The sequence below is a fragment of the Haliotis rubra genome, unplaced genomic scaffold (assembly GCF_003918875.1).
Source record: "Haliotis rubra isolate DU_JTF1 unplaced genomic scaffold, ASM391887v1 Scf91, whole genome shotgun sequence".
NCBI classification, from domain to species: domain Eukaryota; kingdom Metazoa; phylum Mollusca; class Gastropoda; order Lepetellida; family Haliotidae; genus Haliotis; species Haliotis rubra.
Window position 1 is genome coordinate 15,526 of NW_025767646.1, and position 27,203 is coordinate 42,728.

Consider the following 27,203-nt stretch of genomic DNA (forward strand, 5'->3'; position numbering starts at 1 on the left):
ACCTCACACCGGACGCCACAGTATCGTTTGTCATAATATGTTTCACTACACGATTATCTGTCGTCACAACTCCGACACACCTGTGAGTTTGTTATGCTACAACGGAAACTGGCAGCATCTCTGACCGAGGACATTCTGAACCAGGTCAAACTGATCAGAAAAATGATAACCCAGAAATCTCTAAAAACATATCAGCATCTTCCGTGTTCTCAACCGTGAGATGGCTGAATACTCTCCGAATAGCTTAAAACAATATTTACTCATTTACTCATATACAAAATAAAACCGTATCGCACACAGCGAATCTCCAGCATCCATATTCTGCCATGCCATGTTCAACCGACCTATACAGTTCCGTACAATGTACTAAGAATATTGGGATAGCGTCACATGAGGAGTGTAGGTTGATGATAAGCATGAGTTGTCAGATATACCCTACAGTTAACAAGCACATCCACTTTTCTTGTAATCTACTACTTAATGTTGTGATTCATGCTTTTCCTCACAGATCAATGATTTTACTGCTCGAAAAGACGCAGCAGTGATCAGACATGGCATTGAAACGTGATTACAATGTTACGAAGCCGATTTTAAAAATTATATATCTTGTAAGAATATCAAAGGTGTTACACGTTTCTGCATATATACTCTTGCCAATAATGGTTGTCACCCCCTTCAATGTTTTTAATTGGAGAGGGGTGTGGGTGGGGTGGGAGGGGGTGACAACCATTATTGGCATGAGTATATAATCCGGCCATTCTTCATGTCGCTGGAACAGGAGAGGGACTTTCATTAAGAACTGGCAATTTCATCATCTGACCTGTAAATGGCTTGACCAGAGTGAGTCAATATGGTTTTACGCCGCTTTTAGCAATATGTCAGCAACATCACGGCGGGGAACACCAGACATGGGCTTCACACATTGTACCCATGTGGGGAATCGAACCCGGGCCTTCGGCGTGACGAGCGTACGCTTTAACCACTAGGCTACCCCACCAATCCCGGCCTGACCAGAAAAATGCATAAATACAATTAATAAATGGATACGTTTATAAAAACAACTATTTGATGAATGTTGAGACCAAAATGAATTTGTTATTTCTATTTGTAAGTCCACATGGAAAACATAAAAAAAAAACATATTATTTCTGTTCGATTAAGGTAACCCTGAAAAGAATGTTCGATCCGGTACGTTTGTGGGCTGTTAACACTGATATTGGAAGTCATGGATAGGAAGAAGCAGTTTGAAATATATTCATACTCTACAGCATATTTCCTGTTTGATGTATGTGATTGTTTGTAGCCAACAACAGTTACCAAAATGACTAAAACATTAATTCATAAAATCATATATATCGAGATGCAGTGAAATCATTGTATGACGCTAAATTTGCAGAAAAAAAACATACATACAATAAATAAATGGATAAGTTGATAAAAAAAAACTATTTGATGGATGTTGATACCAAAGTGAATTTGTTAATTGTTTGATCGGCATTCTAGAAGTAGGTAAGTGAAACTGAAACATACAACTTTATGGATGACAACTAATAATGATAATGATGTATCTTTTGAATCTACATCGAAACGTCGCTTTATGCAATAAACAAGAAGTTGTACAATATATTTTTAAGGATTAAACTTCTTTTTTTAATTTCTCTCACAACGTTTCGAGACCATTCCAGGTCCCTTCATCAGTTCACCTGATGAAGGGACCTGAATGGTCTCGAAACGTTGTGAGAGAAATTAAAAAAGAAGTTTAATCCATAAAAATATATTGGACATCAATGTACAACTTCTAAATGCCACTGAAAGACAAGAAGTTGTATGTTTCATTTATATTCTAGTTGCATTACGTCAGTCTGTAAATCATCGAATCTGAATCAGATAATCAAATGATCGATTCACGATATTCAGATACGATGACATGACATATACCACGTTATCGAGCCTGGTAACTTGACCTTTTATAATATCTTATTGACTACGCTATGTGGTATTACATTTTTAAATAAACATTGCTTGATGGATGTTCTAAATGATTGTTATATATGACAGCTGGAATAACCTATTCGAGATTGAGGCAAAAGAGAACTTGCTGACTCGAAGTTTCTGAGACCTGTGCAATGGTCAACATGTGATCATAGGATTCTGACGCGACCATGAACATTCATTTGTATATCGATACACATGACATGTCGAGATATCGAGATAGTGGAATCCCGAGTTTACAGGCTTTTACTGTGCTGTGTTGGTTTTTTTTATTACTTTTGTAAGACTAAACAGCTTCATCCTGAATGAAGCCCAAACAATCTAAAACCGAACGAGCCAACGCAACGTACATGTCAGCTTGTAGTTAACAAAGTGGTTCGCTGAGATCACCTTGTTTAAAATACATTGCTATTTCTTGTCAAACCCTGATGATCCTGAATATTACTTACTAAAATATATTCTTAAATTCACATGCAAGTTTCGTTTCCGATTTCATTGGTTTGCAAATTTTATGAAACCGTTATATTCGAATGCCGTGTATGGTATATTACATCGTGTATTAAAGTCACATTTTATTAATTCCTTGACAAATCTATTATTTCGTATTTTGTTTTTGTTCTATTTAGTGAACGGTATTTTTCGTTTCATTTCATTGCCTGTAAATTCCCATTTTGAACACAAACGGCAAGAGGCTGCTGAGGGTAAGAACCGATACAAACATGCCCCTCAAATCCATTGCCACGTGGCAAGTCTAGTAATGTTCACACGAGAACCATTGGCATAAACATCCTAAGGGTAAGTGACATAGAAAAGCGCCGGCTGATGTCATGGCATGGTTGCTATGGCGACGCATTCACGTCAATGTCAGGGTGCCACTACTTTGAAGCTGGGGTGACAGACAAGGTGTGAATAATACCGTTGTTGGTGCCCAAGGTTATACACGCGGGGCATACAAATGCCCATCCCCCTTGTCTCGAAGTTATCTTATAACGTCTTTCCGAAATAACCGATATCATCATCATCATCATTATCATTATCATCATCATGTGAATAATACAGTTGCCCAAGGTTATTGACACGCGGGTTATACAAATGCCCATCCCGCTTATCTCGAAGTTATTATTTAAGGTCTTTCCGAAATAACCGATATCATCATCATCACCACCATCATCATCATCATCATCATCAACGGAAATCATGGAATTTAACACCGAAACGTACGGTACAAGTAAACTATTTCGGAATTATCGGGCTGTTTAATGTTACTGCTTCTGATATAACGAACTATGGGCATGACGAACTTTCCTAATGAGTGCAATAGGTACTTCATTAGCTTCTCTTTAAAATTATTACCTCAACACGTACATGTAATCGAAAATTGGGTCCATGGGGCGCTTTGGCCATTATTCAAGTGTGCCTCAATTCATGCGAAGTTGTGTTCGTGATCTGTTGGAACCGCTAGTAGATTGTCCCTCGTGCAATTATGGGTCGACTAGGTAGTCAAGCGGTTAAGGCGCTCTTTTGTCACAACGAAGGTCCATGTTTGATTCCTCACATGGCTAACTTGGAGACCATTTCCGGTTTGCCCTGCCTTGACAACCACAGGAATATTGCTGAAAGTGGTGTAAACCCACTCATCACTCATTCACTCACTCATCATGCCTGTGGGTTTTACGTTTTACGTCTTAGGCCTGTGCCACTTGGGTGTTTATCCATATAAGCTGCCCCGCCGTGAAGTATCTGGAATACTGTCTGTGCTAGCTATAGTGCGTTTCTAGGCAAGCGGTGAATGTGGGATTTACAAGAGAGGCGAACATCTTAAGTCTTTGCCACTTGGGTATTTACCCATTTAAGCTGTCCTGCAGCAACTGGAATAATGTCGGCGCTAGTGCGTTTCCACGCAGGCGGTGAGTGTCAAACACAAACACACACACATGCCACACATACATATTTGCAACACACACACAGCACATCAAGACGCAAGCACACATGTCACACACCACAGATACACACGTCACACATACTCGCACATGCCACACACACCACATAAACACACGTACTTACGCCACACACACAAACACACGCACCAAACGCACACAAACACGCACGTACACATTGCGTACATCACTACGGATGTTCTTCAGTAAAGCTGACATGTCCGTATGTAATGGAAACCGTGCTCCGAGTTATACTCAACTCACAAACTAACGCGCACACATCAGTGTTCACAAAACAGACCAGAAACAAACGAAGTATTTAGGCATTTTATTTAGCTCCAGATCTCTGTACAAAAATCATTTTCGAGGAGAGATTTTTCGCGTTTAAGCTTTGCTTAAACAGTCAGCATATAAAGGTGATAAGAAACTGACAAATTAAACAAGTCACGACCAAACACTACATTAATTTCTTGTGCAAATATACAAAGTACATTAAATTTCGATTCTTTGTCATGGAAAACAGTGTAAAATGTCAAGATTTAACAATCCATTACCGGGCAATACAAATATGGAAATTAAGGTAATTCACGTAGACAATTACACAGATCTGTGCGCATCAAATCGGCGCACCGACTGCATCACGTGACTAAACTGTAAAAACAACTGTGTCAAACACAAAGACTATATACCGACTAACGACTAGAATTTGTACATTTGTACGTATTGAGATCTCAACATGCACATTCAGTGCTTTATGTACATACTCCTTACGAAAGGTAAATAAATAAACTCTTCCCCGGGTGTTGGAATGAATGATCAAGATACCTTGACAACATCCGCCATTACCGGAAGTCGTGGTATCCTAGCAACACCCTTCAATGTATACTACATACCACAATATCCGGTCTTGACGTTAGTAATGTAAGTAGCCCTTTTATACTTAAATAAATAATTTTTCTTAAAATATAACAACATTATGACTGCGTCTTCATCCATTCTCATTAAAGAGTAGGGATCATCTCAAAGCTCAAAGAATAAATAATCTCTAATAAGTAGAAATCTGTCTAGGGGTTCCATTTGCACTGTAAGGCAATGCCCCGCCTACGGGAAGCAATCAACCTTTGAGATGATCCCAATGTTATGTTCACATTCATGTATAAACGTATAAAACCAACCCTAAATACTATACTATCAATCGACTAGATCTTAAAACAGTTAGGAATTACAAACCTAAAGTATTTTGTATTCAAAGATGTAAAAATAGAAATCTGATCGTGGGATATAAATATAATAGAAATCGACAGGATCATGCAAAGAGTTGCATTATTAAATCTTTCTTTGACAATAGGTAAAATATATATGTATATATGTATATGTATATGCCTCCAAACGTATGACAGTGGGGAAAACGTCATTTTACATGGGTACAATCCATATTGCAGATCTTCTATTACTCAGTACAGAGTAACCCTTTTGTCTGTTTGGAGACGATATATTCTAAGTACCTCTTTCACACTTATATTTAGCTCTTTTACACTCAAATACAATATGTACAACGCCCCACAAACACGTATGACGAAACCGCCCAACGAACACGTTTCTCTAGGATTTCAGTCGTACGATTCTTTAACAAGAACCGCTCCATGAATTATGCAGTGAAATGTACCACATTTTGCCCAAGCGTTATAAGACCCCAAAGTTTCTTATTTCATTCGAGCGAAAAGTTTAGCTGGTCAATTATACATGAGGACTCTACTTGAAGGAAGACACCGTGGCTTAAACGCTTAATGTGGCCGATGCCGGGAAAAAATGGCGGCGTTAATTATTAATAGAGTCATGTCCCTTTGCTCGAGTCGCTTGGCGATAATATGCAACAAAAATAGATTATTATGAGTCAGTTAAGTACGTTTTCTATCACAATATTTCATAACGGAATAAACGCTAATAATGCAGCGTGGAAAAACGAGGCATTAAGTAATATATTCTTTGGTTCGTGGTACAAGTTTTGGCAGAAACCTTTAAGATTTGTTGACAGAACATTTACTCCAAATTATTTCGTTTCGCGATTTGGCTTTTTAGTTCAAAGCGTAAGATAGAAAGATTTCGTAAGTCACTGGGGTAGAATTTTGTGTCGTTATTTTAGAACAGAATTGTTTAAGAATGATATAATTATAGATTTTGGTTAACTAATATTGATAGTAAAGTTTATGAATTTCTCGACTTTCCTTTAATCCCATTATGCTTTGCTGCCTCGTTTTGACTAGATCGCACTCACATCCTGGCGTAGTAATACATAAGTATGTTGGTCCGCGACAATTCACAGCCATCACTAAAGCGGCACTATATTTCATCAACAATGTCACAAGCATTATAAAACTACACCTTGGGAGATTGAAAACATTTAACATTATTAAAAGAATCATACGGAAACAAATACGTCTATCATTAAAATGTTTAAAAAAATACTAGACCCAGAAGATACTGAAATCACGTGACCTGCGCACTACTTGTCGCATGTGCTCCCTATGAACTGAAACATTTGGCGCGGATGAATACATTTAGCCTCTAACCCCTTCAAGACCACCAATGTGTTTTTTCGAATGAATTTTTTCTCATAAATCTATACTTTACACTTGATTAATAATATTTATAAAACAATCGCAATTGAAACTGGATATAACTAAATACTTTTTTCCATTACACAAAACACATATGATATGAAAATAATGATGACATTTTCAAAAATATTTCTCTTTTTTAAATTTGGTCTTTTGACTCCATGTACCAGACGATAGAGGTAGCATTCATAATGAAAACTATTGCACAATTTAGTAAAATATACCGCAACAAATTCAAACTCTAATTCAAACTAAAAGAAAATGTCTTTGCACCAATTAGACAGCAAACCGCCTTGAAATATCAGGCAGGAAAGGAAACGTAAGCCGGGTCAAGTCAGCAAATCTGTGGGGGGGTGGCATCTTTGGGGCATTTCCGGTCACGTGACTTAAAACGGAAGTTGATTTGATAGATACATGTTTTCAATAATAGGGGGCGCTCGTATCACGTCCTCCAGCTTGAAGTAGAACATGCGTTGTAGGCCCTCTCGACTAAGCGAACGGAGTTCGGCAATCTTGCCGAGAATCCTCGAGAAAAAGTGAGATTTCTTTTGTGCTTCACTGTTATATGTGCAATGATCGCGGAGACAGTCAATGATTTTCATTTGAAGGTCCTCCATCTTTTTGGGTTCCTTCAGGCCATGTCGCACTGAAATAAAGAAGAGGGTATTGTCATTGCGGTTGAAAAATGTCATCACTATACTCCGGATGCATCGAACTGTGTTACGTATGACGTTTATCCTTCGTATAATATTAACGTCAAGTTGTTTATAGACGTTAAGCGCTATATTATCAGATTTTGTTTTATCCGTAGTCGTTAATGTTGTCTACATTACGTTTTACTTCCTTGATCATATTCTGTCTGTGTTGGAAAATGGGAGTTACTGTAGTTTTAGCACTAAAACTACTATATGTAAGTGGGCCATATTGTTTTCCATTGTTTTCTGCTAAATGGTCTTTGGCGCAGCGCAAATGCAACCAAAAGCTATAAGTCCAAAAGCTTTAAATCTGGCTGTTCATATTAACAACAGTCTTACTATCAACGTGTATTAAGTTGCCTGGTAATGACTCGTTTCAAGTACTTTTATGTTACATCAAATCAGTGAAACTTTATCTGTTCTTTGAACCATAGAATGCGCGTTGAATTATGGACTTTTCGCTACAATCACTGCGCCAATATTAAACCATAGTGACTATCGGGGTTATTCCGGAACCGATAAATTGCTTAAGTGATGAAGCCATGAAGATGAAAGAGTTCCAGCTGATAAGGTTACATTGTACGGGGTGAAACGTAACATGGCGGATGTATACTTACAGGTTACCATTGAGAGTGCGGCCATGCAGGCGAGTGAAGAGATGTCTAGCGTCATGCGAGTGAGGCTGAGGCCAAAGTCGACAATCGAATTGATCCAGTCACCGAACATTCTGAGGCACTGTAGACGATGAAGCACGAGCCCGTTGTCGAACACGATCTTGTCTTCTCCGGGTTGCATTCTGGGAGAAAAGCAGCTCGTTATAAGATCAATAAGCACAGGTATTTCTTTTAGTTGTGTATTCAGCCAGATATTAAACGAGGTTGATATGTATGTAAAGACCAATTTGTAAAATGGTTTTTCATATGAAGATTATGTTACAAATTATACGTTTAGTTTGCTTTGAAGAAAAATGCTAATTTCAGGCAGAAATTCTGTAAGAATTCTTACTTTATGATTCTCATCATCTTACGAAGACGAAACACAGCAAAGTGTAATTAGCCTTTCTGGGAAATGTTGCAAGGGTATGATAAACGCATATATACAATTTATGAGCAATAAAGAAGAAGTATTTAGTTAATAGTGGTTAAAATGAAACAAACATTAAAAATGATTATTCAATGGTGATGTATTGGATACGAGTACCATTCGTTTATTACTGCAGATGAAGTTAGTATTAATCAGATCAAGTTGTATCTTCCGTAATTTGTTGAATCGTGTGAGGATATGGGCACTATGGCAGTGTTGAATTCTGTACGTCTCCAAAATGTCATTTCTGTGGACGGCTACAAAACGTCATTTTTTGTATGGCTACAAAATGTCATTTCTGTGGACGGCTACAAAACGTCATTTTTCTGTATGGCTACAAAACGTCATTTCTGTGGACGGTTACAAAACGTCCTTTTTATGTATGGCTACAAAATGTCATTTCTGTGGACGGCTACAAAACGTCATTTTAAGTATGGCTACAACATGTCATTTCTGTGGACGGCTACAAAACGTCCTTTTTATGTATGGCTACAAAATGTCATTTCTGTGGACGGCTACAAAACGTCATTTTATGTATGGCTACAAAATGTCATTTCTGTGGACGGCTACAAAACGTCCTTTTATGTATGGCTACAAAATGTCATTTCTGTGGACGGCTACAAAACGTCATTTTTCTGTATGGCTACAAAATGTCATTTCTGTGGACGGCTACAAAACGTCATTTTTCTTTATGGGTACAAAACGCCATTTCTGTGGATGGCTATTTTTCTTTATGTCTCCAAAATGTCATGTCTGTGGATGGCTTCATACGGTCATTTTTCTGAATGGCTACAACACGTTAGGCCCATTCTTCGATTCCCAAAAACATATATCTGTTGGTAGAATGGTGTCCCCTGTGTTGTGTAATATCGTAAAGATCTTATAAAATTTCACTCACACATCCACTCAGCACCACCTAGTTGCTTACCTGTATGCGGTCCTGAGGACAAAGAGCTCTAGTGTTGCAGACTGGAAGAGAAGCTCCTGGTCCTCCTTGCAGAGTTCCGAAAATCCAGGGATCTTGTCCGCCCATCCGCGGAGTACGTCAACAGACTGGATGAGGATGTCGTAAAACATACGGATCCTGTCGTCCTGGGGGGTCGGGCTTTCGTCGTCTGTGGGGACTTTGTACTGTAAGGGGAGACATGACGTCAACTGGGGCCTGGGGCAAGGTGCACGTTTAGGAACTACCATAATGTTTAACTGCAATCCTAGAATATTCGTCCAAGTCAAATCGCCATTTCGGATTCGTTCAACAATATCACTATCATATGAAGGTAATGACAGTGATAAAAGGGTCGGGTTTAGTAACGATGGAAATAACAACTCAATTTCCTCCATGTGGTCATGACTACGACTATTTGCGTACATTTGAAATAATAGAGAGCTACATCAGGGGGTAACAATTAGCCAATATTACACCCATGAATATTAGAATGTATAGCAGAAGAACTCAAAAGAGGTGTTTATTATTCTTGGTTCGTTGTTCACTGGGACGTCTGCATTAATTTTGATACCGCGTTCGTCATAACCGAGGAGTCTAAAGTCCATTTTCGACAAGTGGTGAAGTTCTACCGCGAGATTGTGAAGCTTTGTCCAAAAAGATATTTTTAGCCACGGACAAACCACTAGAATAATTAGATTTACAATGTTGGATAATTTATCTTTAAAACATAATTTACTGTTAAAACGTTTAAAAAACCTACCTTGTTGTAATCAAGATTTGGAATGTCGGGGCATGTATCAACATGCGCGCGCACCAAGGCAGTTATTAGGCTGACGGGTGGGGAGGGGGGGGGCTTTCTTGGGGGGACTTTGGTTTGGAGGGTAGTCGTCCACGTCGCCCCTTCAAACTGTCAGTCCTCACAACTGAAACAAAAGGATTTGATTTGAAAATAAATAAATAAGTATAAATATTCTACAGTTCTACACACACACATGCAGTTAACTTCATCGTGAATTATTACAAACATTAAATCGTCATTAACGAGCTGTTTCGTGGTTTATCACCCTAACGGAAATGTCAAAGGTCCATATACCATACGTTAGAACTCGTTAATAATCTCGTGGTTTCTTGTAGCGTGAATAGTACTGACAGTCGAGGACAATGATTGGTTACTATCGGTAGATGTATACTACACCTCGAAGCATGAATTCAAAATCAATAAATAGATGAAACGGACGAAAGGTTTTTACTATTTCAAAGAGTATCGACAAGTAGGGAAAAATAGTAGTTTATGTTGTATGATTTCACTATTAGTTTGAGAGTACTTGGTAATTTCAGGACAATGGGTTGTGTTCGTGATAAATCTTTCCATTCGATGTAAACACGGCCATAATCTGGGGAAGATAAGGAAGGGCTGAGGGGAAAGTGGTCGAATATATGTTCTTCATAACGCATATAGAGAGCCATATGTATTCTCACTGGCCAAACTAACTGGCACTGATTCATTCAAGCCGGGCAATGCCGAGTAGCCCAAGATGGCCGCCACATGCGCAAGGTATCGTCTGCCCCAGGGCACGTGCCCGCGTGCGTAACAGACGAACATGACAGGGCCTCCTTGACGCTCGTGCTTTGAGCAAACACTCATTAATTCCCTCTTACTATCTCAAGAGCTACTTGATGGGTCACAAAGAGTGTAAATATTTTACAAGAAAATGCCACTAGCACAAATAGATACAACGTTTAATGTCTGCCCATTCTTCGAGATAGCCCAAATATTTTATTCCGATGTAGCCGTTAACTCAACGTTGTGTTTCACCCTGAGTGAGAACTGGCAACAGAAAAGGCGGGGAAAAAACTATGACCAAAGGAATCCCTATGATTTCTGAAACAACTGGGGATAGGTGCATCTACAATCAAGCCAACCTCGTATCTAATCCCATGTCCTATGTTCAGACATGTTTATGGACAAAACAGAGACAACTTTGAAAATTGATAGGACTGAGCTGATTTCAACGCTCGGGACGTGTATCAGACCGTAGTCTGCCGGATCTATCAAGTCTACATTGGAATAAAAGCCTCTCCGATCTAAGAAAACAGATGCTGGTGTTATTGCAGTAATTTAAGCGATACGTTCTCATGATAAGGACGCACATATGCTGAAGACCGAACCAGCATTCATTTTGAGGTTTACTGCATTTGGTCAGTTTGAAAAATGTACAAATAAGACCAAAAAGATTTCGTTTGTCCAATTCAAATCAGATTTGATACCAAAGCGTATGAAACTATGTTTATGAGAATCAATATGTGTGTCCCATATTCTCCAATACCTTCAAACCCAGAATTTGAACCATATACTCAACAAACAAACACACACACACACACACACACACACACACACACACACACACACACACACACACACACACACACACACACACACAAAGTGAATAAACGATGTTGATTTGTATCTTTATATTTAGGGCAATTTAGACCTGCAGGAAAAACCCTTACGCGTTTCTGAAGCTTCACTTGCAATCCACAATAAAACCTTCTTGTATGGCACGAATAACTGAGACAGGCCATCGATACCTACATCTGTAGTGTTTATGACTATTGAGCCCTACATTCCGCAAGTCCTTGAAATCTGCGTTTTTTCTGTTACGTTGATCAATAAAAAGAATGATTGAACGCGAATCCTCATTCTGGGTCCACTGACCTTCCTTCACCATGCCAACGGCGAGGCATTTCTGAAAGCGACAGAACTGGCATCGGTTCCTCCTCCTCTTGTCCACCGGGCAGTTCTTGTCTGCTAGGCATACGTACTTAGCATTCTTCTGCACTGTGCGCTGCAAGGCAAACAGAGTCATTACAGTTTGAGGGACACAACGTGAACGTGGCTTATGATGGGCAACATTAAAGATGGTTCATGTCTTGCCGAGACAACTGTAACACCCGAGGGATCAGACATGGACCATCGTTGTATTGGTTTCCTGTGCGTAGGGGTTGGCCTGTGACGTATGCTTTACGTCAACCTGGAGTCCCGCAAGGTGCCTCACTGCCTCCGGATTTGTTGTAGCAAGTAATGAGGGACAATACCTCTTCTCTAAGGCTACATCAACAGTGTTTTGTCTTGCCTGTTTACAGTTAGTGGATGTTGACAGACTTATTTTGCAAAACCCACGCTCCTCTTTTCATGCAAACAAGTACTGCCCTAAACTGTGTGAAAAAGCTAAGTTTTATCAACATCATAACTTGTTTGTGAATATGAAAAGTGTGTACTAATCATAGTACAATGTATAGCAAATAGGCACTATGTTTTCAAACAGACCCTAACGTTTTCAGCAACCTGGATTCAAAAGGATATTGAAAGAGCGCTTCAAGCTTCTGCTGATTTCGCACACAGGCATCGACTAATTACGTTGTATCGGGATTGTCGCTGTGGCGAGCACAGTTATTATCCTGACAGGTAGGCGGTCGACAGTATGTCTTATCCCAATCTGAACAGTTACCTTGAAGAAACCCTTGCAGCCCTCGCACGTCCTAACGCCATAGTGCTGACACGCAGCGTTGTCCCCGCACACGGCACATAGTAGGCATTCCTTAGTCGGCTGGTCGCGGGGTGGGGACGACCTAGACGATCCTGGGGTAGGGGGGAGTAGTAGGGGACTGAAGCTGGTACTTCTGAACTTCTAGGCTGCAAGGAAAGCATTACCCTATACAAAAAATATTCATTCAATTCCGATTTTCTAACCAGAACGTTTAGATAATATATATTGCAGGAAAATAATAAGTTGGATATATTTCGAACTTAAAATCCACCAGGCATGATATCGCAGAGTGAATATATATATTATTAACCACAAACAAGTGCGCCAGCTTCACTATTGATTTCCATCATTTCCATACTTTCGCCTTATATAGACATGACTTGTTACAGAACTTAACACAATGGGGCTATTAAAATTATCCAAATGTACCAGTATTGAATTTAATATTTAATTAAGTATGGAACTTGTAGAGAATGCAATTGTTGTTTTGACATGATGAAGATTGCTGCAATGCAGCTTCCAGTACTGCCCATATTATTGTTTGTAAAGACACGTCTTGTGTTGGCGTTGATGATTAGAATGTGGCCTGAAGCAACATGGCTCTATGTCAAGGATGTCTTGTGAGACGCCTAACATTGCCTTGGGTGCTTCATTATCCTCTTAGTGCCCAGCAAAACAATAAGCTGCTAGATGATTCGTGCGGTCACAGTCCAGACCAATTCTTCCACAGTGTTTACGTGATGTCGACACGTGAGTTGGTGTGGGAGATATGAGTGACAAATAATTTTGATACCTTCGTGAGACTTAACACCTTATACGAGCTGATTTGTGTTTAGCAAAGATGTATATTTGAGAAAAGATGTCATAACTGATTGTTGACAAATTTGGGGTCATTTTGTTTTAGTGAATAGTCAAACAAATTATGTAGATCATTAGAAAATGATGGGATATTATATTAAAAGGAATATTGAGTCTAAATCGGTCGAGTAAAGCGGAACGCCTTTCCATATGTTTGGAAGAAATATCTAATACTGGCAGCGTACGGTTGTTGGAATAAATTGTTTACCCCAACCAGTGTTTGCCCATAACTCCGAAAAACTGCAGGCCCTGAGGACCCAGAACCATGACGCTGTGAGTCCTGATCAGAATGTGTAGACCCTATATTTTAATATGGAAATAATACTCTTAGTTATTGGGGATGAAAAAGCTGTCGGCTATAAGAACCTGCAGAAAACAAAAGCTATGGGCCCGAGTGGTCTTCAGTCGGCTTCGGGCCTAAGGACTGACGTTAATTTCGAACGCTGACCCCAACCTCTCAGTAAAATAGAACTGTATTGCTCCAACTTACCCATCAGATATTGGCGGAGTTGGTATGGTGAGGGAAGGACGTCGCTGAAGAAGCTGTCCACTCATTTGAATACTAATATCTCCCCTATAGGTATTAGGCACAGTACGGCTGGAAAAGGTGAAATTTGAGTTCGTTCTTGTCACCCCTTGGCTTCCATAGAATGGCGACGAGAATGCTGGATATGCTGGCGTTTCCGTACTATACGGACTAGTACCATCATAACCCGTATGATACAGGGCTTGTTTATGGTCCAGCTCAGAAAAGTTCATGTGCGACTGTGTGAAGATATCTGTGCTGTCAGTGTACGACTGTTTCATGAAGGGTTTCTGGTTTTCCAAGAACCTTTGCTGATAATATTCTGTGTCACTACCACCAAAAGCTTGGAAACCCTCTTCATATGGCACTGATGCGGTTCCATACTTTTCATGCGCTAATGACGAATGCTCAGAGTATAGACTGTAGGTCGACGGTTTGGTCGTATCTCTCTGTTGGAGCGCGAAGTTGCCTTCAAAGCTGTACGTGTTCGGGTAGGTGGAGGTTGACTGAGGCGTGTGGTCATCTGACTGGTACCCGACAAGACTAGACTGGCTCCCTTCAAATCCGGGTGCAAACGTCTCCGTAGATATGTCCTCATTTGCATACACCGGGTCCGATTGAAAATCATGAAGCGGTAGCGAGAACGAGGCTGAGAATACCCCTATATCCGCCATTGTTGTTGGGGGAGTAACACTTCCGGAATATGTCACCCCACCAAAATGGCTTCCTCCCATCCCAGGCGAGGAATCGTAGTTACTCTGAAATATAAATGAAAAAAATGCATCATTCAGACAACAGACGGGAATATATTTGACACTCGTGATATCTCGAGTTAAGAAGAGCAGCCTCTTACAATCCAAATCAATTCTGCGGTTTGTCGATTGAACAAATATAATTTTCCTTGCTTTTAATTTATTTACGTACAGCACAAACCGGTATTAAAAATACAGCTTCCTTTTCATCCGTTGAGAGATGTTTAAAACGTTAACGGGTAATCCTGAATTAAACCTGCTTGCTTAACGGTTTTAGATGACAGCCTGATCAATTGACTTAATAATGTCATATTCTAATCAAGTATGAGACCAACATAGGAACTAACAATTAAGTGATTGGAGTGATCAAATTGGGCGAATTGCAAATGACTTTTCAAATGCATAAAAAGATTCAATCATGAATCACTTTGCCGATATGAATACAAGTGTAAAACCAAATTCTAAAAGACATGCGGTATTCATTACCGCAACATCAGTCGCGGTTTTTCACTTGACAAATTATCAAGATGCCATCGGCGATAAACGATGATTGCGAATGTGGAGAATAATCGTTGAATAAGGAATAGTCCTTGGCGGACCCCTGCCATATGTTAAAGAATAGCAATGAACTGCTCAAAGCAGGGTATCGGTTGTAAAAGCGAGGTTAGAAATAGCCACAACCAACGGCACTTATGATTGGACAGGTATCCATGACATTTAGTCAATCTGTTCATACCAACCAATCAAAGGAGACGTGTTGTTCTGATGACAGCGATGCACGTGCGACACGTGCGTCACGCCATGTGTGGTGATTGGGGTCAACTCTGACACGAGCTGTATCAACATAATTTTAACTGGGCAAAAGTCCATTTTATAGGCAGAAGGAACTAAGCACTGTTAATCTGTTGGAACCCTCTCGTGTGTGACGTTTAGGTCCTATGAATAATAAAGTGGTCTCATTAAAACAGGAAACGAGAAACCGTCTTATAAACAGACTTCAGTGATTCACAGCTTATGATAGGCCATATTGCTACCGCAAATACAATAAACAGCAATTATCCGTTCACTAGATTACTTCGTCTATTTGGTTTCTGCGATAAAGACATATTGCAACTTACGCTCTCGAGTAATGAACACCCAAGGCACGTGACGAAAGTGCGCAATGAATGGACAATTGCCCGTGTATGAGACTATGAATAAGTAATGTTTATATAAAAAAGAATGCCTTAATCAGATTTGCACCATTCGTAATTGTGTTCTCGTTATTCATTTTAAACAAATGTTAACAATTTTGGTTGACTCAGTTATATGATTCATAACATTCACTTTGCAAAATGAAAATACATGGTTATTTTTTCCGTCCAACGTGAATGTTATGCAGAAACAAGATATTTGCATTTATTAGATTCAGATTGATATACAGCGTTATGTTTTGATAAAATATATGTAATGTATGAATATTTCTGATTGTATATCAGCTACGTAATTGTCACTAAATTGAACAATTAAAAAATTTAAATGTGCCGAAAACGTGAGACAAACGAAACAGACCCGACAAAATCACTGATCAAACTGATCAACGATCTGATCTGCGAATGGACATGTGAAGCTTGTACGTCTGTACTTCAACCTAAATATGCACAGCCTACATGTGCGAGAGTAAACGACTTGCATGAATGTGACCCTTAAGTGTTATCAACCAAGTTCGATATATTCCTCTTCATTAAACCAAAATACAATTTTAAATAAAATCGGCCGACGCCGTTACCCTGTTGCCGTAGTAGATTACATGATTCTATTCAAGGCGACACAACAATAGCGATACTTAGTTGTGTCGACATTTCTCAAACTCGTTAAGTCAGCGTTGTATTCGGGTCAGGTTCAAACTATATGCTTCTGTTCTCATCTCTTTATTCTGTGTGTTATAGGGTACGGTACATGTACATAAAAGTACATCGGCAGATCGTATATGTACACATGTGTCCTTAGCTGATATTCAAATAGTAGCGTTATAGTGACTTAAAGATTTGTCAGTTTTTACATTGTACGTTCTTAAAGCTTATACGACTAGAACTATGTCACTAACAGATTTCAATTATATAACGCGTTTATGTGTACTACATCAGATTACAGATGACACGGTGTTAACGTCACTGACATCATGTTCAAATTATGATACGAACGTACACTCTGTGCGGGATGAAGAACATGTTCAGTGACGGATGTGAAGAAAGTGAGGAATGTGAAGAAAGTGAGGAACGTACCTGGGACTGTAGAAGAAGCATTGGCTTCTCAAGGCTTGCTGTGGTTGTCGTCCCGGGGGTAGAATCTCGGCCCGTCTGTGGGGACGGGAGTTGGTATGTGGCTGACACCGGGGTGGGTGGCGCTAAGGGTGGGGAGGTTCGGGGCACCTCCGTCGAGAGACCTGCAACATCAACGGCGACGAGTGAAGGAATGGAACTAGTATGTTTCTAAGACGATATTCCAAATCCAATATTATCGCCTCATGCTAATCAACCACTCGCCAGCGAAGTTTTAGATCAGGATGTGTATTACAACATGAGCCTACAAATATCAATATGCGTTGGGTAGCTGAAGAGAAAATGAGACGGTATCAGGGTTGTAATTTAGTAAATTTAGAAATTCAAATTTCAAACACCGAAAACAAACCAAAAAAAGGAATATTTTGTAATCGAATTAAATGGAATAAATATAATAAAACAAACAAAAGTAAGGGATTCTAAAAGGTAGGGGGAAAATGTTCTCGAAAGAGATAAATTTGAAAACGTAACAAAATTAATAATATATCAGAATTGAAATTCGAATTTGAACGAGAGGCTTAATGTTTACCTGGTCCGAGACGGAAGTTTCAACAGAGAGTCAATGTAACTCGGAAGAGAACATAGCACAATGGTAGCTTATGACAAATGATAGTCCAGTGAGAGTTTCACCGAGAGCCGAGCCACCAAGTTAACCTGGGGCAAGCTTAAAACAACCCGCCTGACGGAAGATCTTGTGAGATTCACTACCACGGTGAACGGAGTTTCTCGTCTGAATGATTCCTCATTTATAAACCACGAGAACATTACAGGAGGCGCCTCACGCGCGGGTGGGCGGGTTATAGGCTACCCCAGCAAACCACGAATGGCATCGACGGGTGCCACATTAATGAGTGTCAACACTAAATATAAATCCGGGGTCAAGTTCAATTTTCAATTGTTCAATTGAATGAGCAGTTTAAACGACTGTCGGAAAATGATGATGGCGAAGTAGTCGCTCTAAAAACAAACTGCATGTTAATAGCGGAGAAGACTTGAGTACACGCAGAATAGAAATATGAATAATTAATATTTTTAAAATATATACCAAAAACACCGCATTCTGCTAGTAGGGAAATAGTCATGGCCAATGTCCAAACAATATGTGAAAGAACCAACATGAAAAGTAAATATGCTGAAATAAGAGGGGTTTTCGTAGATATTGTAGACAAGTAGATTTCCAAGTGATATACCAACTAAACAAGTGCGTGTAACATACCGTCAGCGAAGTGTATCCTTCAGGTTAGAACCTTACAGTGAACAAACAATAAAATTTCCTGGCTTTTAACGTTGTATTATACTAACGTAAGAAAATACAAACTGTAAAATACATCTGAAGAAGATGTGAAAAACATCAAGTTGATGACGTTTAACAATACAAAACATTAACACCAGGCGTGCGATTCACGCTTCTACATTGTCGAACAAAACAATTTTGTGTTTTTTGTTAAAATCGCACATACGTTCAGTGATAATTTAAAATTCAAAAGTCAGATTAATTACCTGATGAAATCAAATTTCAAATGTAATACCTAATAGGTTTTTGGTGTATTAAATAAAAGAACATTAATCTCGTGCAGAACTTACTTCTCATGCCATTTAAACGAAATTATAGTATTTCACCGTTACATAAATACAGCCTGAAACCACAATTCCTTTCAATATCAATTATCAATCATTACATTTAAAACAGCCACAGTACTTCGCGAAAATGAATTAAACTTTAATATACATGTAAGCTTCATAAGTAAACAGTAAGTCATGCCATTCGTTTATCAGTGAAAACAAACATTCACGCGGTCCGTCCCCATCACATGCCTGCAGCATATGCTTGTACTATCGGACAACATATTTTAGTCATCAATTGTCTTCAAATTCTACAAAATACTGCTTCAGCGTTTTAAAGTAGGTAGCCTTACCTTGATTTGCAGTTTGTGTCGGATTGTAGGATGAAAATGTTGATAACAAAGCCCTATATTTCATTTTGCAGCTAACTTGGTAAATAGTTTGCAAAACTCCTGACTGCTCTTATTATGTTTTCGACCAATCAGAAGGCCGGACGAAGCTTTGTTATTCACTGCAGTCGATATCGTCCTGGAGAAATTCGACACTATTACCTCTACTTCAATTTGTCAACGTTCCATATGGCGAGAAGCCCGGCGATGCAATGGACCATTCGGAGCTCGAAGTTTTACTTCGGTTTATGAAGTTTGTTATCAGTTTCAGCTCAAACGTATTGCTACCTCAGTCCGTGTATGTGTTAGTCGCGAAGTCGTAACAGTTAGCAGTCTCAGGCAACTTTCGAAACTTTGAATTCATTATAAATATTTATACATATTAGATTAAAATAAACGAATGGGATACACGTTTGCATTAACCTACTCTTCGTTCCTAAATATGTTGTACATCATTGTGTGGACACATTTTAAACTTTACTTTCGCTCATGCGTTTGCCTTTTAGCAGGCGCTGACAATGAGTATCTGATTCCAACAGAGCAACTGAATAAACATCACACCATGTTATAAAATAAGACATAATACAACATTATTTTATTCTGTTATGTATATTTATTTCAGATGCAACTTGCATCACAGATTTGAATCACTACTACGACAGAATACACATTTTCATGACAATCTAATCCAGCAGCCTTTGATAAAGAATTTATCAATGAAGTATTTACACAATCGGTTAAATAATATCAATTCATACAAACATTAATCGCGAATTTTAATTATATAAATGTGAAAAAATCATTTTTTTTCAAATGCGTGAAATGCTTTTGAAACATTATTCATGTACATGGGTTCGTTTTGAAAAAAAGAACCACACTGTCAGATAGAAGTGACAGATAGGTTTGAAACTACCCAGCACGGCTTTGTAAAATGTTGTGTGCTGAATTTCATTTTGAAAGCCGGGATCCTACCTAATTTTCTAAATCGTTCAATTAGCATGCCCGTTAGCCATCGCCCGTATCTCAAAGCATAACGGTGGGCTTATCAGTTGCAAGTTTTATAGCTTGATGTATTGGTTAAGTCCCTATACACAGGATGACATTTCGCTGACTTCTCTTTACAAAGCGTTCAAACTACACACAAACTTTGTACTGCGACTGCACATGGGCCAATTTTCCTCGAGAAATGCCAAGGGTGAAAATAACATATGGAACGATGACAAATGTACCAGTTTACAATTAATTATTAACGATTTGATTGTCGAAAATTAGGCAGGATAATCGTTCTCGTCTCCCTAGTTGGAACTTCCAGTAGAGGGTCATTAGTCACCTAACTGGCTGAAACAAGCGCCCTCATTTCCGCTCTCGCTGTAGAGTTACCCGCCCTGAATGACCGAACATGTCAGTTGTGTCTACGCTGAGTATTCCTCCGCCAGTGAAATCTACGTTCGTGATCGGGGGGGAATTTTAAACAACAGGATAGTAATGATGGTAAATGATATTGGGCGAGTATATCCATCTGGGAACGCTCCAAACCTGACATGAAACTTGAGCATAAAGAGTCAACAAAGCCCTGAGGGGCACCGAGTGGAACTATGTTTTTTGCTCGTTGTTTTGAACTATCTACATATCAAGGTCTTACATTGTTTAATTTCTCGCCCTGATTTTATCACAAAGTTGTCATATTTTTGTGTGGTCGTTTCATGCCGGAAACAATTCAAACTGATGAACTGTTTTCAATAGGACCGTATTTACATTTCAGAATCACACAGATCTCGAATAGGAAGGGTGACTCGCTTTCAAAACTACAAAAACAAGCACGGATCCTGTAGATATGTAAATGTATACATACAATCATAGTTATTATCATAATCATAGTATCTGATAGTCGCTTTAGTTTAACCGTTTAGTGTCTGTGGCTTGGGCGTATGCACATCGTTATCAGTAAAGTCGACATACTTTGTTAACTATACATGTTTCTTCTGAATCTCGACATGATTCGTATATGTAGTTAGGCATGTAGTGTCATGATACTGATGCGAATAGAATAGAAAATATTATATCAATTTCAAGCATATCGCAGCAACAACAATTAATTTTCCTATTGCTTGAGATTATCGTGCATATTAGAAAAGGATGAAAAGGTTATACTTAAATATATCAAATCAAATGATTTGTGAAAATGATCTTGTATACGTTAATTTATTCAAGCGGTTGCCCTGTGCTTACGTCAATATTTTCAAACATTTACACCTTACATCTGATATTACAACCATTAAAGACACTAAGGTCTGGAGAATGGAACAGAGAACATATATTGCGCAAATGAATATGTTCACGAAAATGCTGTCTCAAGAAATCGGAATTTTCAGCAACAAATTTCTAATGGTTGCACACAAACATTGTCAATATGAAAAGAAAAACAGATAAATATCCTATAGCGTTCTATGAGATTGTTTGTTAGATTTCAAGACTTAGTTCATAAAAGCAGCCACCAGGTGGCGTAATACAAACCTCACAGTCACAAGTGTCGATTTCATCCTGGGAAAAACACGTACATTTCACTTGCCTGATTGCACGTGTAAAATGACATCATTCCATCTATTTGATAGCTCAACCGTATTCCAGAGCCTCCGGTGTCCCTTAGCTCTGTCATAATACTGCAGATTTTCATATTTGAATTAACAAAAAACATATTTTTCGTCTTTTTATGATTTCATCCAGTTGGTCAAGACAGCTGGGCAGATAACAAAGTATCCTCTATCCAGACGATTCACCATGGCAACACGATGAAAACAGCTTCATCTATTGTATTTCATAAATCCCAAACAGTTTTTTCTGAATGAACCGCTGTTAGCTTTAACGCTAGTAAATCCTAATCCAAGCCTTCATTAATAGTGCAAGCAGCTCTCCCGCTCTCGACAACTGTGCCGCTATATGTATAGTTCATGATATATATAAGCCTTCAAAATATCACCAACCATTTCATGACATTTTGTCACCTTTCAAAAGTCTGAGAATGCCAGCCGAAACCAAGGGAGACCTTCTCCTACAACAAGATATTCCATGGCAGAACCTGGAGTTCAAAATACCACCCTGACATTTGCGATCAGAAAGACACTACACCATGAATTCCAGGCCCATTCTTGACCATGGTGGGCTGTGTAGGTCCTGAAACCTTTCAATACTATTAACATTCTTGGGAAATCAGACAAACTCGCTCACTTCTGAATCTTTAATTGGAAAAATTGATAGGAAAATGTCAATGATAGAATATCAGTATACAGCGGATGGTAGTGGGGACGGTATGGTACTTCTTGTAACACACGACCTTTCCGATACAGCAAATGCCACTACAAAATGGCTATCGGCGACATTTGAGAGTCTGAATCATGCGTATTCAGGAATATATGCAGTACCAGTTCTTGTTGGCTTTCATTGTGTGAATATTCTACTTGTGATTCACATCAAAGACGTGTTTATGTTTAGTTTATGTTGTTTGGATGTCATAAATAAGTCCTAACATTTTACCTGCACCAGCCAAGGGTTCTCAGGTTTCACTGCGATTTGTTTATGTTTACTTGCCCGGATTTCGTTCGTGTTTGTTTATTAACAACCCCTTCCAACATTTCTTACATTGGATATAATTTGTATTAGTGACCGTATGTGACAATGTACGAAACAGGCCGTGAATCCGGAACTGGAAAGTGGGAATAAATTCAACCCAGGACGATGATGATTCTGTACTGGTGAGTGGATGGATTAAAATTTTACGGATGGATCTCTATTTAGTTCAACTGATAACTAATCAACTTTTATAATTTTTTAACACATACACATTTTATCAAAATGCATGGTGTGAAAAATTTCGAAAGTGGTTTAATTTGCTTTGAAATTTTATCGGTCATTTTCCTACACTGAATTGCACAATTACTTATATAAAAACACACAGGATTAATCGAAACACTTTGTGTGAAAAATCGAGGTGACATTTTTTAATTTCATTACATGAATGAAACATGGCTCGTTCTTTTTATAAATATGCTTAAAAATACCCGTCATTTTCTGAAAATAACGTCACGTGTACCGGAACAATAAACATTTTAGAACCCTAAAATAAACAAGCATATTCGGGGTAGACAGCCGTGTGTCACAATGACCTTTCCTGCGGCGATGTCAATGTGAATCACACTTTCTAGATATTGTGTAAAAAAAGTATTTTAAATTTCGGTGGATGCAGACTACCCTGTGCGTGCAAGGAGGTCTGCACGTGCGGCGGGTGAGGCGATATTGTTTGGAAACCTTGCTTCATTTCTCCCATTCTGATAAACAGCTGTTCCCCAAAGCACGGCATGTCGGGGAACGATTGTTTACAAACTTATATTTATCGCGTAGGCGCGTAGGAACATTTTATTTTGAGATGCGTTCCGTCTTTAGGAACCACAATGTTCGCCCTAAAATGCTCATACATTTCACGCATTTAAATAATATAAAGTTCAAATAAAATTAAAACATGTAGTAAATTTCTGTAACAGATTGATACAAGTTTAAGCTAAAATTTAAAAGTAAAAAAATAATGTTTAGCAGAGACTTCTCATGGTTATTAATATGATCATGTCACTTTTACTTAACCTGTTATTTTTAGATCAATTTCAAACGTATGTAAAAAAAATATGGTTATTGTCTTGATATTGGAAGACCTAAAAGTTGGAGTGAGTATGACATTTTCTCAAGGGTGTAATTAAGACGATTGTTACTTTCTCACTGTCTGTTGTTGAAAAATAATAATTTCCTGGCAAGATGACCATGATTGACCGCCTCTCAAGAACGTTGTTGCCGGTGATTTGTTTATACGTGACAGTATTGCTATCAAGGTTCCCCTGAGGGAGGGTCCAAAATAATATCTAAAAATATTTTTCAAGTAGAATTTAACTTTATCTGAACCTTCGAGTTATTATAATAACTACTAAAACGGTATTATTTTCTACACATTTTGTTCCACGAATGACTCGTTAAAACCTTATAGCCATTCATATCGTGTAAATTATATATAGAAATACACTACACTATAACAATTTTCATCATTTAAAAGATGTTTTTCGAACATCAAAATATCTCGTTTTTTAAATCGTATGTATTTATTTATCAACCTAAACGAAATAACACTGTTAAATATATTCATGTATATTAATATAAATGTTTTCTAAAACATTAAATTGAAACTGACATACTTAGACGACAGATATTAGACATTTTCCTATCAAGCAATTTTAAGTATATATACCAGGGTATTTATAACGTTGGAACGCTGATTTCTTCTAGTGAGATGGCAGATCCAAGCCTCCTCTCGTATTACCAATATGGCGTCTCATTGATCCAGGAAAATCCAAAGTTTCTGTTGTGAATGGTGAACCTATCATTTATGCATTGTATTTCTTTAAGTCTCATATCCAACGAGTATTTGATAAAGGCATGGTATGACAGATGATATGAGAATGGGTATGCACGGTTTGTATATGGTTGAAATTTTGCTCATTCTTCTCCACTTCATAATTCCAGATTCGTTTTAATATCAATTTTGTATAAATATTCTTAAACATTTGCATCATAAATCTTTCTGCAAAATGATCATCTTAGGTTCATTTCATTTCATGTTAGTGTTTCAAGAGTTATTAAAAGTAATAATAATGCATAAATCGAAAACAAATAACATACGTGAAGTTCCAGAAGTATGAAGAATAATAAAGAGAATGAAACTTAAAAAAGAAAAGAAAATACACATTTATTTTTAAAATCAAAAAAAACCTTTTTCATGCAAGTCCATCTTACGACCACTACCACTGCTACGACAATTACTGATTTAATACGACACTGGGAATGCGCATTGACCTCTGCCATGAGAAATCTAATAGGGAAAGTTTCATTTCAAGAGAAACAATGAACCAGCATTGGAAGTCAACCAGAAACCGTCCTCATCTTACAAAGACATCGGTGATGAGGCGCCGTATCACTGCCGCCAGTTATATAGACATGCGGGTTGTCCGTTTGACGTTGATCTGAGAAATTGTTAATCTAAATGAAGCTTGTACCACAGAGGGCGTTGTTTACATAACGTCCATTTACTATTTCGGACAACAACAAATTCCTCATTAGCGAAGTCCCTGACTAATCTGACGTCTCTTAGACACAATGGATTTCTATATTCACTGCGGCGCAGTCCATTTGCATCCAGATCAGTTAAATTTAGAATCCTACTGACGTCATAATTACACGCTGAGCGCGAGACGGCATCAGAAATTCCGACGTCACGGCGAAGAATCGATCTCAGCGCAAGGACCTATGTAACTCTGCTTCCGTACTGGGGTTTTGACGTGCATGGTAGGTTAATCAATATGGCAATACGGAGGCCGAGTGACGACTTCAACAACAATAGGAAATCTATTCCCGCTTCCAGTGACGTCACTTTCAAACCTGTGACGTAAGCACAGGCCTTAAGTTAGACCCAGGGCCATATTTTTATCGCGCACCGCAGCACGGTGATGCTGCGCGTTGTGGGGAGACGGACGAGACGGTCGCATGTCTTGGACCAGCAACTTCAACCTAGGCACCGATGCCAGGATCTACTTACAACCAATGCTTCATCAACTAGTGATTGTTCAAGTGCAGAGGGGCAGTAACAAGCCGATATGAACGCCTAAGACAGAACACCCGGCTCCGTCTGCCAACCCAGCCCCTGAACAGGAATCCGAGAGGGTCTCTGATAAGTATTCGTATCTGCCTGGATGGTCAATTTACCAACGATGTATGTGTTTTTCAGAGCTGATGTCAACCGCGGCCGCTCGTTAGGGGCAGAAGGGTCCCGATAGGGGAACCTGCATTATATCCTAGGGAGATATACCCGGTCTTATCAAGCACTCATGGGAAGCGGTTGCCGATTCGGAGCAAACAAGGAAGAGGAACACGCCACAAACCTACTTCCGTTCTCATACATGTCGAGTTTGTGGCGCGTCACTGTTATCAGTTTCTTCCCTTGAAATTTGGCAGACAATGGCGTGAGATATATCAGAAGGTTGTTGTAAACCTTCACAAAGTTTCAACAGAGGTAATACTGAAGCTTGTAGTCACTTTTGAGCTTCTTTCATGAACGGATGAGGGTCAAGAGGAGAGACGATGTCCGGACTCTTTAACTTGCCACTTGTAATGCAGGTGGCGGACAGTGCTCGCCATTCCCAATGAGCCAACACTTACAGGCAACAAGACGTCTCCGCCCTCTCGGATCATGCGACGGATCTCCCACTGAATACAAACTGGGCAATGTGTGCCATCACCTTCGAAGTCCCGATAAGATGACCCTTACTCGTGTCGGTCAGGTCAAAGGACACCGAAACACGATGTCTTGTCTTGTCCCACCTTTCTCTGAGAACAATTGTCTACATTTGGGTGTTTGGTTTACAATTTCTCGCAGCGAATAGTCCTAAACGTCAAAGATAAGTGTCGATAATATTGATGCATAACACTTTAATCACAATTCCATACAATGAAACCCTGTTAGTCCGGTACCCGGTCTATCTGGAAGCGTTTTATTGGAAACATATATGTGTAAATGGACAAGGCATGAGAACATACCTAAGATTCGTTACCCTATACGATTTCATCGTGTACGTAGGTATTAACGAGTTCCACCGCCGTTTGGTCATATGCAGTATCATATATGAATTGATTAACCAATCAGGGAACTATTCGTTTAGTTAACGTCATATTAAGTAACTTTAAAGCAATAGTTTAGGGGCTCAGAAAAAAAGATGTTTTGGATGTATATTCCAGTGTGATTATGAGTGAGTGAGTTTGGTTTTACGCCGCTTTTAGCAATATTCCAGCAATATCACGGCGGCGGACACCAGAAATGGGCTTCACACATTTTACCCATGTTAGGAATCGAACCCGGGTCTTCGGCGTGACGAGCGATCGTTTTAAC

At 39.0% G+C, this 27,203-nt stretch overlaps 1 protein-coding gene across 1 annotated transcript; it reads right to left on the bottom strand.

Moving 5' to 3' along the window:
- Window positions 1-4,242: 4,242 nt before the first annotated feature.
- Window positions 4,243-26,219, bottom strand: LOC124264107 (nuclear receptor subfamily 4 group A member 2-like). Its single transcript, XM_046698833.1, is given in 11 exon segments — window positions 4,243-7,193; window positions 7,860-8,038; window positions 9,254-9,456; window positions 10,032-10,121; window positions 10,124-10,194; window positions 11,988-12,117; window positions 12,781-12,925; window positions 12,927-12,965; window positions 14,168-14,961; window positions 17,220-17,380; window positions 26,204-26,219. Coding segments are annotated over 11 exon segments (2,088 nt in total). The 3' UTR covers window positions 4,243-6,933.
- Between the last annotated feature and the right edge of the window lie 984 nt (window positions 26,220-27,203).